The 16,599-nt window shown below is 45.2% G+C and overlaps 1 protein-coding gene and 1 pseudogene across 4 annotated transcripts in view; both read right to left on the bottom strand.

Moving 5' to 3' along the window:
• Positions 1–16,599, bottom strand: part of LOC141097307 (cell cycle control protein 50C-like) — a 132,495-nt gene that overhangs the window by 22,879 nt on the left and 93,017 nt on the right. The window contains exons 1-2 of one of the 4 annotated variants that reach the window (XM_073584372.1): positions 2,634–2,702; positions 1,562–1,658 (exon numbers count right to left, since the gene is read on the bottom strand). In XM_073584372.1, the coding sequence (XP_073440473.1) occupies positions 1,562–1,601 (40 nt within the window). In that variant the 5' untranslated portion in view covers positions 1,602–1,658; positions 2,634–2,702. The other 3 variants (XM_073584373.1, XM_073584370.1, XM_073584371.1) reach the window with 3 other exon arrangements.
• On the bottom strand, positions 7,529–9,933 carry LOC141097266 (microtubule-associated serine/threonine-protein kinase 3 pseudogene; annotated as a pseudogene).

Here is a 16,599-nt window from a genome sequence, read left to right as displayed (position 1 = left end):
ATATATGGAGCATTATTTGGGCCCATAACACACTGGAGCATCATCCATGGGGCCCATCATATACTGGAGCATTCCAAATAGGGGACATCAGACACTGGAGCAGCATCTATGGGGCCCATTATACACTGGAGCATTAGAGATGGGACCCATTATATATGGAGCATTATTTGGGCCCATAACACACTGGAGCATCATCCATGGAGACCATCATATACTATAGCATTATGTGGAGCTCATCATATACTGTATGGAACATTATATGGGACCAATTATTCTGTATGGAGAAATATATGGGGCTCTTTATTCTGTATGGCGCACCATGTGGTGGCCATAATACTGTATGGAGTAATATACTGTCCATTTTTTGAGCTATTGTAGAATTTAAAATAGATATATCAGTCATGTCATGTAAGAAGTGAAGTATTTTTCATTGTGCTATACCTATATTTCTGTGCCATATCGGAGCATCATGAATTGTGGTATGTGTTAAAGGGGCGCACTGACACTCTTTGGCCCGGGGCACACGAAAACCTGGAGCCAGCCCTACCCCCCCCCACAACTTTAGCCAAATATCCCCCAGTTTTCAATGCGTAACTATTATTATAAAGTAAATTAAGGTTGGCAAGCTTAAGTAATAAGAATTGATGTTTTTGGCATTGAAATTGGCACTGTAGGTGTGTTTACTGTCCTCCACTATCTGCCGACTTTGCTTACCTATTGACTTGTATTGTGTTTCGTGTTTCAGTCGGACCCCCGACTTTTTCCTATAGTCGGCCGATTTCGTTCGACTCGACTTAAAGTCGCTCATCTCTAGTGGGCACTATATCGCAGTATTAGGCTGGTTTCACATTAGCGCTTTTTAAGCGCACGCACGGCCGGGGGTAGCTCCGCCCCCGAGCCGGCTCTCTGCCCGGCGTGCCCGCCCCTTGCTTGTAGCGCCGCCTCCTAGCGCACAGCGGCGCCTGCGATCGGCGCACCCTATCTTTAGCATAGGGTGCGCAGATCGTGCGCAGGCCGTGCGCTAGTTGCGCTTTGACCTGCGCTGCGCACTTTTGACGGTGCGCCGTGCGCGCCAAAATCAAACTTTTCGGATTTCGTCATGCTCGGCGCACCGTCAAAAGTGCGCAGCGCAGGTCAAAGCGCAACTAGCGCACGGCCTGCGCACGATCTGCGCACCCTATGCTAAAGATAGGGTGCGCCGATCGCAGGCGCCGCTGTGCGCTAGGAGGCGGCGCTACAAGCAAGGGGCGGGCACGCCGGGCAGAGAGCCGGCTCGGGGGCGGAGCTACCCCCGGCCGTGCGTGCGCTTGAAAAGCGCTAATGTGAAACCAGCCCTATTTGGATACTCTACGGAGGCAGCATACATATCCACTGAATTATTATTCAGTTTGTGTACTTAACGGCAGCATTATGGGGCAGTAATATGGTACAAACAGCTTAGTAAATGGTCCAAATGTAGAATATATGCCCACACTGTTAAGTCTATTCAATTTTTTAGTATATTGGAGTATTTTGTACAGATCACCCCCTTCTTTGTTGTCCTGTGTATTCTGTTACTTACCATTAAACATGCTGTTGGCAATTGCACCACAGGGCGCCATCGGGGTGCCATTGTTATATACAGAAAATGGAGCACAGTAGCCACCGCCCTGTATATTCTGCAGACAGATAATAATTAAATGCATTAAATCATATTATTTTAATTGATGCAATTCTAATATTTCTTCACTAGGGCAAAAACGATGTTAATTACAGTTAGGTCCAGAAATATTTGAACAGTGACAAAAGTTTTGTCATTTTAGCTGTTTACCAAAACATATTCAAGATACAGTTATATAATCTATATGGGCTTAACCCCTTACCTACAAAGGACGTAATATTCCGTCCATGTGACCCTGGACCTAACTACCATGGACGGAATATTACGTCCCAGCGATCAGCGGCGCCCACGTGGTGAGCACCGCTGATCGCGGCCGGGAGTCAGCTAATTATCATAGCTGACACCCGGCACAATGTGTCAGGGGTGGTCACGGACCGCCCCCGACACGTTAACCTCTTGCACACCGCGATCAAACGCGATCGCTGTGTACCGGGGGTTAAAGGGAAGCATCGGCAGGGAGGGGGCTCCCTCCGTGCTTCCCTGAGCCCCCCACGGCAGCGCAATGTGCAGCGCTGCTGCGGAGGGCTCTTTCCCTACAGGACCCGGGATCCAAGATGGCGACGGGGGGCCTGCAGGGAGCTGACTTCCTCACTGCCTGCAAAGCGCAGGCATGAGGAAGTCTGCAGCAGTGCCTGTGACAGATAGCTGATCTGTCACAGTGATCTGTGATGTGACAGATCAGCGATCTGTCACAGGACAGTGATGTCCAAGCCCGGATTGGCAATATAACCAACCGGGCATTTTCCCGCTGGGCCGCTGTCACGTGGGCCGCGGGCGGCAGCGCCCGAACATCTGGCCGCTTGCCAGCTGCTGCGGCCACTGTGGCTCCTGCCGCCGGCCCTCTGCGGGCACAGATTCAAGTTCCACCCGCACTGCAGGGAGATAAGCCGCCACGCCCCCCACGCACCCCATCCTCGCCGTAGCATGAGACCCCCTCCCCCCCGCAGCCACTCACAGCGTCGCACTCGCTTGCCTGCTCGCTCTGTTCGCAGGACCTGTGATGAGATCACAGGAGGGGAGGAGTCAGGGGGTCACATGATCAGGAGCCTTTGTCCAGACCCCCGATCATATCACCCCTGACTCCGCCCCTCCTGTGACCTCATCACAGGTCCTGTGCGCACAGCCTTGCCTCTACCGTCTGCAAGACTCTGCTTTGCTGTTGTCATGGTGCTGGTTGAGGTAAGTATGTGTGGGGTCAGGATTTACAGTGTGGATGTAGCAGAGCTGTGTGTGTACGAGGTGTACGGAGCGGAGCTGTGTGTACGAGGTGTACGGAGAGGAGCCGTGTGTATGAGGTGTACGGAGAGGAGCCGTGTGTGTACGAGGTGTACGGAGAGGAGCCGTGTGTGTACGAGGTGTACGGAGAGGAGCCGCGTGTGTACGAGGTGTACGGAGAGGAGCCGCGTGTGTACGAGGTGTACGGAGAGGAGCCGCATGTACGAGGTGTACGGAGAGGAGCCGTGTGTGTACGAGGTGTACGGAGCGGAGCCGTGTGTGTACGAGGTGTACGGAGCGGAGCTGTGTGTGTACGAGGTGTACGGAGCGGAGCCGTGTGTGTACGAGGTGTACGGAGCGGAGCTGTGTGTACGAGGTGTACGGAGCGGAGCCGTGTGTGTACGAGGTGTACGGAGCGGAGCCGTGTGTGTACGAGGTGTACGGAGAGGAGCCGCGCGTGTACGAGGTGTACGGAGAGGAGCCGCGCGTGTACGAGGTGTACGGAGAGGAGCCGCGCGTGTACTAGGTGTACGGAGAGGAGCCGCGCGTGTACGAGGTGTACGGAGAGGAGCCGCGCGTGTATGAGGTGTACTGAGAGGAGCCACGCGTGTACAAGGTGGACGGAGTGGAACCGTGTATGTATGGAGTGGAGTCATATGTGTACGGGATGTACGGAGCGGAGCCAAGTGTGTACAAAGCATACAAAGCGGGCTTTTCCCACTGACACAGGAGTACACGGCGGAGCCCCGAGGAGCATTTTAAAACACACACATGACGTTCCACCTGAAGTGATGTGCTGGAAGCTGACCGGAAATGAGATAATTTCTTGAGGAGATTGTGACGGAACCAGGAATGCTTCAGATCCATCACCGTGTCCTCCTCCGACAGCGTAGACAGCAGGATCGCCTTGGAATCGGGGATGTCGGCCATGTGAGCGGATCATGATAGGTCCTGCATCGGGAGGCTCAGGTGGGCACTACAATGGGATTCGGGCTGCTATAGTATCTTTGTAGAATCTTTCTTTATTTCTTTCTCTCTTTTTCTTTCTTTCTCTGTTCTTTCATTCTCTCTCTGATCTTTCTTTTTTCTCTCTCTGTTCTTTCTTCCCCTCTTTCTTTCTTTTTCTTTCCTCTCTTTCTCTCTGTTCTTTCTTTTCTTTACTTCTTTCTTTCTCTCTCTGTTCTTTCTCTGTCTCTCTCTGTTCTTTCTTTCTTTCCCCTCTTTCTTTCTCTCTCTGTTCTTTCTCTGTCTCTCACTGTTCTTTCTTTGTCTCTCACTGTTCTTTCTTTCTTTCCCCTTTCTTTCTCGCTCTCTCTGTTTTCTTTTTTCTCTCTCTCTCTGTTTTCTCTCTTCCTTAGTGCCAGTCAGTGTGCCCATAATGCCAGCCACTGTGCCCTCAGTACCAGTCAGTGTGATCAGCAGTGCTAAATGGGTGCGATTAGGTGTGGACATGGGTGTGACTAGTTGTGAAATGGGTGTGGTTGGGCGTGGCCACAGTCTTTGTCCGTCTTTCCCTTCTTCAAAAGTTGGGAGGTATGATAGGGGCGGCTATGACCAGGGGGTCTGGTTGCCCAATAGAGAGCAGTTCTGCCAGGAATTCTGTAATCATGCATACAAAAGGGGACAGCGCTTTGGGAGGAGTACTGTACCTAAAAGCAATAAATAGGACTGAGCTGAAATACTGGGCACAGCTGTGACTACATGTTATATAGTCGTGTTAATCTCCTCTCACTTCTTGTAAACTACCACTGTACAAAGATATTATATAGTCACCATGTGACTAGTGGGCCTGTGTAACTTCAAATGCCAGGGCTGAATTTTAGTCCCAGTCCGGCCCTGGTGGTGACAGAGAAGAGGCTCCTGCGCAGGCATCTGGTGGGCGCAGGCTCCGCCCCTCTGTCAGTCATGTAGGGCTTACTGCATCTCCATCTGGCCTGGTCCTGGGGGCGGCCCTAATTACATCATCAGTCCAGGAACCTGTGAGGGAGGACCTGATCCCTCAAATACCTTGGGACTGGTCTTGCAAGCCGCCGGATATATTCTTGGTTCCCCTGCGTGCTACTTTGTAATTTGCTATAGTGAAAACTCTGACCTCAGCTTGGATTTCTGACCATTCTATTGCCTGACATTTTTGTACCTCCGCCTCTCTTCTGATTTTTTGACGCTGACCTTCGCTTGGATTCCTGACTCTCCTTCTGCCTGCTGATTTTGTACCTTTGCTGCCCTCCTGTTTTTTTACTGACCTTGGCCTTGACTTTTGACTCTCCTTCTGTCTGCTGATTTCGTGCCTCTGCTGCCCTCCGGCCTCCGACTCCTGCCTCCTGACCTTGATTACGGGTTTTAGTTTTGACCCCTTGGCGGCCGCCCTGCTCTGGTCCACTGCTCCTCTAGACAGCTACCCCCTGGGCCTTGCTACAATTCCAGATCCCTGTATAGGGGTTAAGGGTCACAGGGTTACTCGGGGTGCTGTCCCTACTACAGCCCAGATTCGCAGACGGCCGTCACAATAACTCAATCACACTTGCAGCCAGTTGACATGGATTAAAGTTGGCTCAACCTCTGTCCTGTGTCCTTGTGTGTACCACATTGAGCATGGAGAAAAGAAAGAAGACCATAGAACTGTCTGAGGACTTGAGAAACCAAATTGTGAGGAAGCATGAGCAATCTCAAGGCTACAAGTCCATCTCCAAATCCCTGAATGTTCCTGTGTCTACCGTGTGCAGTGTCATCAAGAAGTTTAAAGCCCATGGCACTGTGGCTAACCTCCCTAGATGTGGACAGAAAAGAAAAGTTGACAAGAGATTTCAACGCAAGATTGTGCAGATGTTGGATAAAGAACCTCAACTAACATCCAAACAAGTTCAAGCTGTCCTGCAGTCCGAGGGTACAACAGTGTCAACCCGTACTATCCGTCGGCATCTGAATGAAAAGGGACTGTATGGTAGGAGACCCAGGAAGACCCCACTTCTTACCCCGAGACATAAAAAAGCCAGGCTGGAGTTTGCCAAAACTTAACTGAAAAAGCCTAAAGCGTTTTGGAAGAATGTTCTCTGGTCAGAAGAGACAAAAGTAGAGCTTTTTGGGCAAAGGCATCAACATAGAGTTTACAGGAGAAAAAAGAGGCATTCAAAGAAAAGAACACGGTCCCTACAGTCAAACATGGCGGAGGTTCCCTGATGTTTTGGGGTTGCTTTGCTGCCTCTGGCACTGGACTGCTTGATCGTGTGCATGGCATTATGAAGTCAGAAGACTACCAACAAATTTTGCAGCATAATGTAGGGCACAGTGTGAGAAAGCTGGGTCTCCCTCAGAGGTCATGGGTCTTCCAGCGGGACAATGACCCAAAACACACTTCCAAAAGCACTAGAAAATGGTTTGAGAAAGCACTGGAGACTTCTAAAGGTGACCAGCAATGAGTCCAGACTTGAATCCCATAGAACACCTGTGGAGAGATCTAAAAATGGCAGTTTGGAGAAGGCACCCTTCTAATATCAGGGTCATGGAGCAGTTTGCCAAAGAAGAATGGTCTAAAATTCCAGCAGAGCATTGTAATAAACTCATTGATGGTTACCGGAAGCGGTTGGTCGCAGTTATTTTGGCTAAAGGTTGTGCAACCAAGTTTTAGGCTGAGGGTGCCAATACTTTTGTCTGGCCCTTTTTTGGAGTTTTGTGTGAAATGATCAATGTTTTGCTTTTTGCTTCATTCTCTTTTGTGTTTTTTCATTTAAGACAAATTAAATGAAGATAATAATACCAAAGAATGTGTTTGCAATCATTTTCAGGAAGAAACTGAGTATTATCTGACAGAATTGCAGGGGTGTCAATACTTTTGGCCACAACTGTATAGCCATATTCCACAGCGCTTTACATACATTATCATCACTGTCCCCGATGGGGCTCACAATCTAAATTCCCTTTTGGTATGTCTTTGGATATCTGTGTTCCAATGTCTTATTCTAGAGAAATCCACAATGTTTTTAAATATGTAAATTAGCTGTTAAGTTCTATGGGCCCCATACAGACCTCCCTGAAAATCCTCTTCCAGAACTTATTTAAATGAAAGAGGGTGTTCCAACTCTGAGACATGTAGATCAGGAGAGCAGACTGTCAGTCATTACATGTCTCCACTGGAAATGCCCCCTTTTATTTACAGTCAGATTCTCAGGGAGATCTATATCCGCCCCATAGATCTTAACAGCTCATTTCCATATTAAGAAAAACATATCATTTTACTCAGCTTCCTATAGCCTATATAGACGGCTTAGGATGGTTGATCCTACTGACAGATTCCCTTTAACTATTGCAGATTTCACTTTGGTCATTAAAGCAAATGTAACAGGATTAGACTTTCTATTTTCTGTAGCTCACGTGTCGGCTTTCGGCTTTACTGTATAAACTGGAATTATTGAGTCTGTCTTGACCGGGACATTGAAATATAATGGCAGAGAGAAAATTAAGAAAAAACCTTTCATTCTGGAGGGCTCAGCACCTTCATGTATTACACAGCCCAGTGATTTTAGTGGCACTTTTTAATTACTAATTTTTCTGTAATGAACCTGCCAAGAATTACTGGTGTATTGTGGGCTGCAATTTCCAGGGGCAAGTATTTTGCACCTCTTTTCCCAATAATTTTTAGCACTCCCTTCCACCAATCTATTGGGCTCTGTTGTCCTTATATTTTGCATTTTGACCTCCTATATTCATTTTTTTCTGAACTTAGACATAAGTTTTGAAAAATAAAATATTGTTCTACTTATCCCTTCACGACCTATCACGTATAAGTACATCTTAGGTCGCCTCCCTTCCTTTGATACGGGCTCCGAGTCCGACGCTGAGCCCACATCTTTTCTGACACATGATAGCTGGTTTGATCAACTGTCATGTGCCCCTAACAGCTGAAATTGCGATCCACCTGCGGCAGCTAACATGTTAAATGCCACTGTCAATCTCTGACAGCTGCATTTAACACATGCGTGCCGGAAGCGTGTCACAAACCACACCCACGGACGCCCCTGGAGATGATGATTTCTGCTACACATAGCAAGGCTATACGTAGTACAAGCGATCAGATGATTGCAGCTTCAAGTCTTCTATGGAGACTACTGTATTGAAGCAAGTCAAAAGTGGAAAAAAAATGTTTTAAAAAATATAAAAAAAGTTTAAACTTCATATTTCCATAGTCAAAATAAAACAATACAAAAAAGCGATCATATATTTCATATTGCTGCATTAAGAAACTCCCAATTTATCCAAATACAAAGGCAATCTGATTGGTAAACTACGTAACGAGAAAAAAATCCAAACCGCAAAATTACGTTTTTTTGGTTCATAGCAACGGGTGATTAAAAAAATCGTATCTACCCTAAAATGCTATCACTAAAAACGTCAGCTCGGCGCGCAAAATATAAGCCCTGACCCAGCCCCAGATCCCAAAAAATGGAGACGATACGGATCTCAGAAAATGGTGCAATTTTTTTTTTTATTAAACTTTGGATTTTTTTTCACCACGTAAATAAAAAACAATCTATACATGTTTGGTATCTGTCATCTCATAATGACCTGGCGAATCATAATGGCAGGTCAGATTTAGCATTTGGTGAACATGGTAAAAAAATAAAAAAAACTGTTGTGGAATTGCACTTCTATACTTCTCCAGCAGTGATGGTGGATCTGCTGGACCTCAGGGCGCTGGATGTGGAGGTTTACCAACTTTTAGATGTCGTAGGGGAGCGGCAACAACATGTAAACACGCGGGCAGCCCTAGATAATCCACGCCGGCAGGATGATAAGATCCGGCGGAAGGTGGAACCTCTTCTCTTTTTCTCCTTTTTTACATTTTCTGGGCTTTCTTGCTCTGCATTTGGATTTATTGCAGATTTTCTTTTCTCGATGTCTGATGCTTGGGTACACTCTGGATGGGACTTTGAATTCTCATTGTTCATCGTAATGGTAGCGATGGTGCAGAGTTTAGAAAGCCTTTCAGAGGATGCCGTAAAATTTTGGAAGTCAAGGTCCTTGTCCTCACTTGTGTCCTCTTCTTTCTCTGAGACCATAAGCATGTCTCTATGAGCGTGATTGATAAAGAGGCTGGTGTCCACATCTGACACAAGATGAGGAATATACATCGGCTTCTGATTTAGAAGATTGTCAAAATCTAATTTTTTCATGAATGGATGATCCTTAATCTCAAATGCTCCACCTGTCCCAAGTCTTTGCTCAGGATTTTTTTTGAGCAGGTCAGTGATGAGGTTCTTAGCCTCACGGGGTGGACAGCGTTTGTAATTCCAAGGTATTTTTCCCATGACAATCATTCTTTTAAGCTCAGGTATGAAATCCGTATCAAATGGTAAAGATCCAACCAGAAATTCATGGAGGATGATCCCCATTGACCACCAGTCAACAGGTCTTCCGTAGTCTTTCATTAGGATGACCTCTGGGGCCATGTAATTCAGGGTACCACAATTCTCAAGGTCCTTGAACTCTCTGGAGATGTCCTTCACTGATTGCTTATAGTTGTTGGTTTTTGGTATCATGACACCAATTTTTGAAAGTCCAAAATCGGCGACTTTAACGTGCCCAGCAGTTGTAATCAGTAGGTTGTACGGTTTCAGGTCTCGGTGCACCACACCATAGCTGTGCAGGTATTCCACAGCAAGAACTGTTTCTGCAAAGTACAGACGGGCCAAGGGGATAGATAAACGGCCCTTGGTGCTTAGAAGGGACCCACAGTCTCCACCTTCAACATACTCCATGACCATACACAGGTGAGATCTAGTAGGGAAGGAGCAGAGCATGGAGACCACAAAGGGACAATCAGCGAAGGTCATGATGTCCCTCTCCAGAAAGGCCGCTTCCACGTGTTTTTCAGTTTCCAGGTTCTTCTTCGCCATTTTCTTCATAGCGAAGATCTGCTGTGAGTATTTGTGCTGCACTAAGTAGACAGCCCCAAAACATCCGCCGCTGATCAGCTTGGATGTCTCGAAGTCGCTCATATGCGGCTTTCTCGCCGGGATCAATGATTCCATCAAGTTAGTGGCAGGCTCGTGGATCTCTGGCATCTCACAGATCACACTCTCAGGATCCGGCAGCTCAGGGGTTTCTGTTGTCAGATCGCTGCTTGGCCCCGGATGACTCGTATTAGGGTCCGGGGATTCCGGGGGAACATTTTCCCCGTCTTTGTCGTCGCCTTCTGGTGTCTCAGTGGCAGGCTCGTGGATCTCCGGGATCTCACAGATCACACTCTCAGGATCCTGCAGCTCAGGGGTTTCTGTGGTCAGATCGCTGCTCAGCCCCGCCTGACTCGTGTTAGGGTCCGGGGATTCCAGGGGGACATTTTCCCCATCTTTGTACTCGCCTTGTGGTGTCTCCAGGCGTTCCGGGGAGCTGGCCGGACCTTCCAGCACATACAGGACTTTTTCGGCCAGTTCTTTAACAAAAGCCAAATCTCCATCTTGAGATTTTTCTTCAGCCTGCTGTAGTAATGTCCTGATGTTCCGGGTTAAATCTGTCAGATACTCTGAGGTAAGACGGTCTTGGTGGTATTTGGTCAGGCAGTCCTGCACTAGCTCCACCACCAGCCGGTGAGTGAAGCCGAGGACGCCATCGGGTGGTAGAAGCGTAATGTCAGAGCAATGGGTGTAAATAATCTCCAATAATCCTTCTACCTGAAGCTTGTCTAGAAGAAATTCAGCCATAGCGAAAAATTGCAAATGCACTCAGTCACTAGGGAGCCAAAATGGCAGCCGGAACCCTGTGTACACAGCATAAGTAACTGCGAGCGGTGATGTCATAATGGTCGACCATCTGTGATATCATAATGGCTGACCATCTGTGATGTCATAATGGCCGACCATCAGTGATGTCATAATGGCCGACCATATGTTTTCAAACATTTTTTTTTTTAAACCGTCTTTATTGAGTGTATTACAAAATATACATATAATGTCCAATAACATAACAGAAGAACATTTATGCAATATTATTAACATTAGACGGCATTTTTTCAGCTATAACCCCCCCGCCCCTCCCCCTCCACTCCCCCGGGCAAACTCCATAACTTCGTAACACAATTTCATTCCAGTCTAACAGGGATATTACCAGCAAGCTGCTCTCTCATATACCAGTTGGTGAGCTGGAAACAACTATGTTTCGCCTGGCTTGTGGAAGATGTCTGAGTATTGATAAAAGAGGACCATGTGAAAAAAAAGCGGTCAGTGTCTTTTTCTTTATTAAGTAAGGTCTCTATCCAATCCATTTTGAAGAGATATGTTACTTTTGTAGTAATTAAGCTTAAAGAAGGTGTTGCATCCTGTGCCAACAAACGGAGAATGCTTTTACGTGTGGCTGCCGCCCATATGAACAAGATGCGGCACTGCTGGACAGAAAGCCTCACCAACTGGTCCTGTGCGAGAATATTAAATATGGCCCACTCTGGGGAGAGAGAGATAGATATGCCAGAATCCCACACCTCGCTTTTTATTGGGCAGTCCCAAAGGCAATGGAAAATATCAGCTGGAGAGTGTAAGCATTTAGGGCAGGGATAGTCCCCTGAGGGGGACATTTTAGACTTGACCTCCGGGGAGAAGTATGCTCTATGAAATATCATAAGAGACATGGTTATGTAACTGTCATATGGTAATTTAGAGTTAATACGCATAGTGGCTTTCAAAAGGTCATTTACCCGACAGTTCGTTAATTGAGCAACCCATTTTCCAGGGCCTGGTGAAGAGTCTGACCAATGTATAGAAGGCTTAATGATTTATATATAAGACTCATAGAATAAGTTCCCATTTGGGCTTTAATGGATATTAAATTTAGAGGGTGTGTTCTAGCATCATCCGGTAAAATTGTCTACTGTAAGGATTGGGTATTTGAAAACCATGTCCTCTAAGGTAAGAAGGCATTGATTATTTGTTAACGTATCTCGGACCAGTCTACACCCATTGTTTCCAAGCACCTTGTAAATGAGAGCTGACTTGCCTTGTAGAAAAGAGGGGTTACCTTGAAAGGGAAGAAACATCGAGATGTAGGGGTCAAGACCGCTAACTCGTCTAGCTTGACGCCATCCCAAGATTACCGACCATAATAGAGGATTATCTCTAACCTCCACTGGAATTTCAGCATTTCGTAGGTGAAGCAATGCTGGGAGGCTGAAGGGTCTACACATGGCCTCATCTATTGGGGTATTAGTGAAGCGATTAAAGGCGTATATCCAATCAAGGGAATGGCGAAAAGCAGCCGCTATACTGTAGAGGCGTAAATTTGGGAGATTAAGTCCACCCAAAGATTTGGTTTGCTGTAGCTTAAAAACACTAATTCTAGAGCCCCCTTCTGAGCCCCAAATAAATTGGCAGAAGGCTCGTGTCAGTAGCCTATCATCAGCTTTAGAAAGTAGAACCGGGAGCGTCTGTAAAGGAAAGAGTATTTTAGGGAAAGAGATCATATATTAGATGGGCTTTACCTGCAAAGGATAATTTAATGGATTTCCAGGATTGAATTTCTTGTATAACTACAGAAATAAGAGGCTGAACATTTAATTTATAGATATCATGAGGATTTGATGGTAGGTCAATGCCAAGATAAGGTAAAGAATTTCTCCTCCACTGAAAAGGAAAAGGGAATGGCCACCGTTTCTGAGCAATTTTAAAAATAGCTAAAGCATGAGATTTATTAAAGTTTATACGAAATCCCGAAACTGCTCCAAATTCATTAAAGGCGTCCATTATAGAGGAAATGGATTCCTTAGGATTGGATATCATGAGTAAGATATCATCAGCAAATGCCAACGTTTTAAGTGTATGGTGACCGACCCCTATGCCCCCAAAGGAAGGGATCATCTCCAGATATCTTAGTAAAGGATCAAGGGCAATATTAAACAACAAACGTGACAGAGGACAGCCCTGCCTCGTCCCCCTGAAGATGGAAAAAGGGGTTGACTGGATACTTTCAAACATTTTTATTGGATTAAAGTGGACCTTTTAACCAAATTTATCATGGTTAGAGGGCTGTCCACTACTTGGACAACCCCTTCTTGATGCTTGCCCCCGATTCAATAAAAAAACTTTACTCGCCTTCCTCAGTGGCGCCGTTCCCACTGTGTCAGCACTCACGGTCCTGGAGTTCTTCTGCGGTTGTTGTGACACGTGCCTCCAGCACCCAAAATTTGTCATGGTTAGAGGGTTGTCCACTGCTTGGACAACCCCTTCTTGATGTTTGGCCCCGAGTAAATAAAAAAAACTTTACTCGCCTCCCTCGGTGGCGCTGTTCCCGTGGTGTCAGCACTTGCGGTCCTGGAGTTCTTCTGTGGTTGTTGTGACACGTGCCTCCAGCACCCAATCTGATCCGGCATCGCTGTGCCCGCCTTAGGACAAATCAAACATGAAGAGGAAGTTGGGGCTCTAGCTACTTTATCACTTGCTCTTCATGTTCAATTCAACAGGAGGCAGAGACAGTGACGTCAGCGCTGATTGGGCACTGGAGTCACGTGTCAAAACAGCACAGGAACCCTAGAGAACGGTGTTGGCATGGGAGGTGAGTATAAGCTTTTGTATTTTTTCGGGGCCAAGCATGGGGTATGAGGAGAAGTTGCCCATGTAGAAGACAACTTCTTTAACTAGACACATTATGCAATTTTGCCTCTCAGTTACGGCGATATTAGCAAAGTATTGGCACATATTAAATCAAAAAGAAAACGGTAAGTCCAAGTGGGTGTTATCAATTACTTTTCACCGGGGGCGTGTACTTCTTCTTCCTGTATGAGTTGCCCAATCATTACCAGGGAGCAGCACAGCAGAAAAAGACTGCGCCTCACCATAGCCTAGGTTTCTCAGTGTGTGAGATGTAAGGATACAGAGCTGATCTCCTGGTCTAACCTCCTGCATGATTAGACAGTGCTGGGTATAGCTCACAGAAGACACACCTTTCGGATAAGATCAATGTGTAGCTGTGTCATATTGCAAACCCTTCTATCAGCTTTCCTCCTCTTTTAGCACGGTCAGCTCTGCTCGGCTGACCCCTCACTTCTTGTCCAGAGGTAAAAGCTCAATTCTTTAAGCTCAGGATAAATAAATCTGATAATACACTGCACAATGAAATTCATAATTTTACCCATGAGTGGAATATAAATTTACCCTGATCCATTGCAATACATGTGTGTTAGTCTATTTTATGTCTGACGTTGTGTGCATGAACCAGTAGGCTCAGGATGTACAAACAGATTAAAAAAAAACATCTTTGTGACTTAAGATTTGTGATTTTACTCAAAGGCTGTTTATATTTGTAGCCAACTTAACAGAAATGGAGCAATCAACTGAGCTTCTCCTATGCACCATTTTATGGGGCACTTACTATTATTTTATTTGAGGGGAAAAAAATAGATCACAATGGCTGCCCCTATGTTTCTTTTGCTTGACTTTATTATGTAGCTACCATAGGAAAAAAAACAATAAAACCTGCAGTTTCTAATTGATGAGTAAATTATTTGATATACGGTACATACTGGAAGAAAAGCTTTTTTTGTTGTTGTCATTAAAGCGGAGGATTAATGCACAACTTCAGAGAAGTCTCCGTCATCATGCACAATGAATTTCCCATGCATTTTACTACCCAATTAGGGGATAATAAACTCTGCTTGTAAATATGGTGAATTTTCTTTTAATGAATATCTCCCATTGATTCTCAAGAGTAAACCAGAAAATCAGTAAAACTTCCAGGCGGTTCTCTGTGTTCCATCCACATGTTCCATTCTCTGTGTCCTGTCCACGTGTTCCATTCTCTGTGTTCCGTCCACGTGTTCCATTCTCTGTGTTCCGTCCACGTGTTTCATTTTCTGTGTTCCGTCCACGTGTTCCATTCTCTTTGTTCCGTCCACGTGTTCCAATCTCTTTGTTCTGTCCACGTGTTCCATTCTCTTTGTTCCGTCCACGTGTTCCATTCTCTTTGTTCCGTCCACGTGTTCCATTCTCTGTGTTCCGTCCACGTGTTCCATTCTCTTTGTTCCGTCCACGTGTTCCATTCTCTTTGTTCCGTCCACGTGTTCCATTCTTTTTGTTTCGTCCACGTGTTCCATTCTCTATGTTCTGTCCACATGTTCCATTCTCTGTGTTCAGTCCACATGTTCCATTCTCTTTGTTCCGTCCACGTGTTCCATTTTCTTTGTCCCGTTCACGTGTTCCATTATTTTTGTTCCGTCCACATGTTCCATTCTCTGTTTTCCGTCCACATGTTCCATTCTCTTTGTTCCGTCCACGTGTTCCATTCTCTGTGTTCCATCCACGTGTTCCATTCTCTGGTACTCCGTCTACGTTTTCCATTCTCTTTGTTCCGTTCACGTGGTCCATTCTCGGTGTTATGTCCACGTGTTCCATTCTCTGTGTTCCGTCCACGTGTTCCATTCTCTGTGTTCCATCCAAATGTTCCATTCTTTTTGTTTCGTCCACTCGTTTCATTCTCTCTGTTCTAGCCACGTGTTCCATTCTCTGTGTTCTGTCCACGTGTTCCATTCTCTGTGTTCCGTCCACTTGTTCCATTCCCTGTGTTCCATCCACGGCAATTCTCATCTCTTCTATTTCATTATGTGAAGCGTTTCAACTCGCTAATGTAATTTCTCCATGAAGGAAGCAAATTATAATATTTGTAGCATTTTTTAAATATTTTGGTATTACTGTAGAAGCTGACCACATAGTTCCCCCTTCCAGACATATTGAGCTACAATGAAGGCCCAGTCTTTTTCCTTTACTCAGCTGAAATATTCAGCCTTGGGACACAGAGCTTAACATATAGAAAAAGGATTTTAAGTTGGCAAAGTTTATGTTGAGAATTCTTTTCTCTTAAGTAATTATTAGAAAATATTTTCTCTAAATCAGTGTTTTTTTGTTTTTTTTAAATGATGACACAAATGTATTGTTTTTAAAGGGAATCTGTCAGTAGGATAACCTCTTATAAGCCATCTGTATGGACATGTAGGTCATAGGTAGCTGAAAAAAATACCTATTATTATTAAGCTTTTGCATATACAGTTGTGGCCAAAAGTATTGACACCCCTGCAATTCTGTCAGATAATACTCAGTTTCTTCCTGAAAATGATTGCAAACACAAATTCTTTGGTATTATTATCTTCATTTAATTTGTCTTAAATTAAAAAAACACAAAAGAGAATGAAGCAAAAAGCAAAACATTGATCATTTCACACAAAACTCCAAAAAAGGGCCAGACAAAAGTATTGGCACCCTCAGCCTAATACTTGGTTGCACAACCTTTAGCCAAAATAACTGCGACCAACCGCTTCCAGTAACCATCAATGAGTTTATTACAATGCTCTGCTGGAATTTTAGACCATTCTTCCTTGGCAAACTGCTCCAGGTCCCTGATATTTGAAGGGTGCCTTCTCCAAACTGCCATTTTTAGATATCTCCACAGGTATCTCCAACTTTGAATTTTTATGCCCTTAAATCACAGAGATACGGCACACAAAAAACTTGATAACTAACATTTCCCACATGTTTACTTTACATCAGCACAATTTTGGAACCAAAATTTTTTTTTGTTAGGAAGTTATAAGGGTTAAAATTTGACCAGCGATTTCTCATTTTTACAACACCATTTTATTTTTAGGACCACATCACATTTGAAGCCACTTTGAAGGGTCTATATGATAGAAAATACCCAAAAGTGACACCATTCTAAAAACTGCACCCCTTAAGGTGTTCAAAACCACATTCAAGAAA

This window comes from Dendrobates tinctorius, unplaced genomic scaffold (genome assembly GCF_039654945.1).
Source record: "Dendrobates tinctorius isolate UK_male_01 unplaced genomic scaffold, ASM3965494v1 ptg000084l, whole genome shotgun sequence".
Classification (NCBI taxonomy): domain Eukaryota; kingdom Metazoa; phylum Chordata; class Amphibia; order Anura; family Dendrobatidae; genus Dendrobates; species Dendrobates tinctorius.
This window is presented reverse-complemented; position numbering and strand designations above follow the sequence as displayed.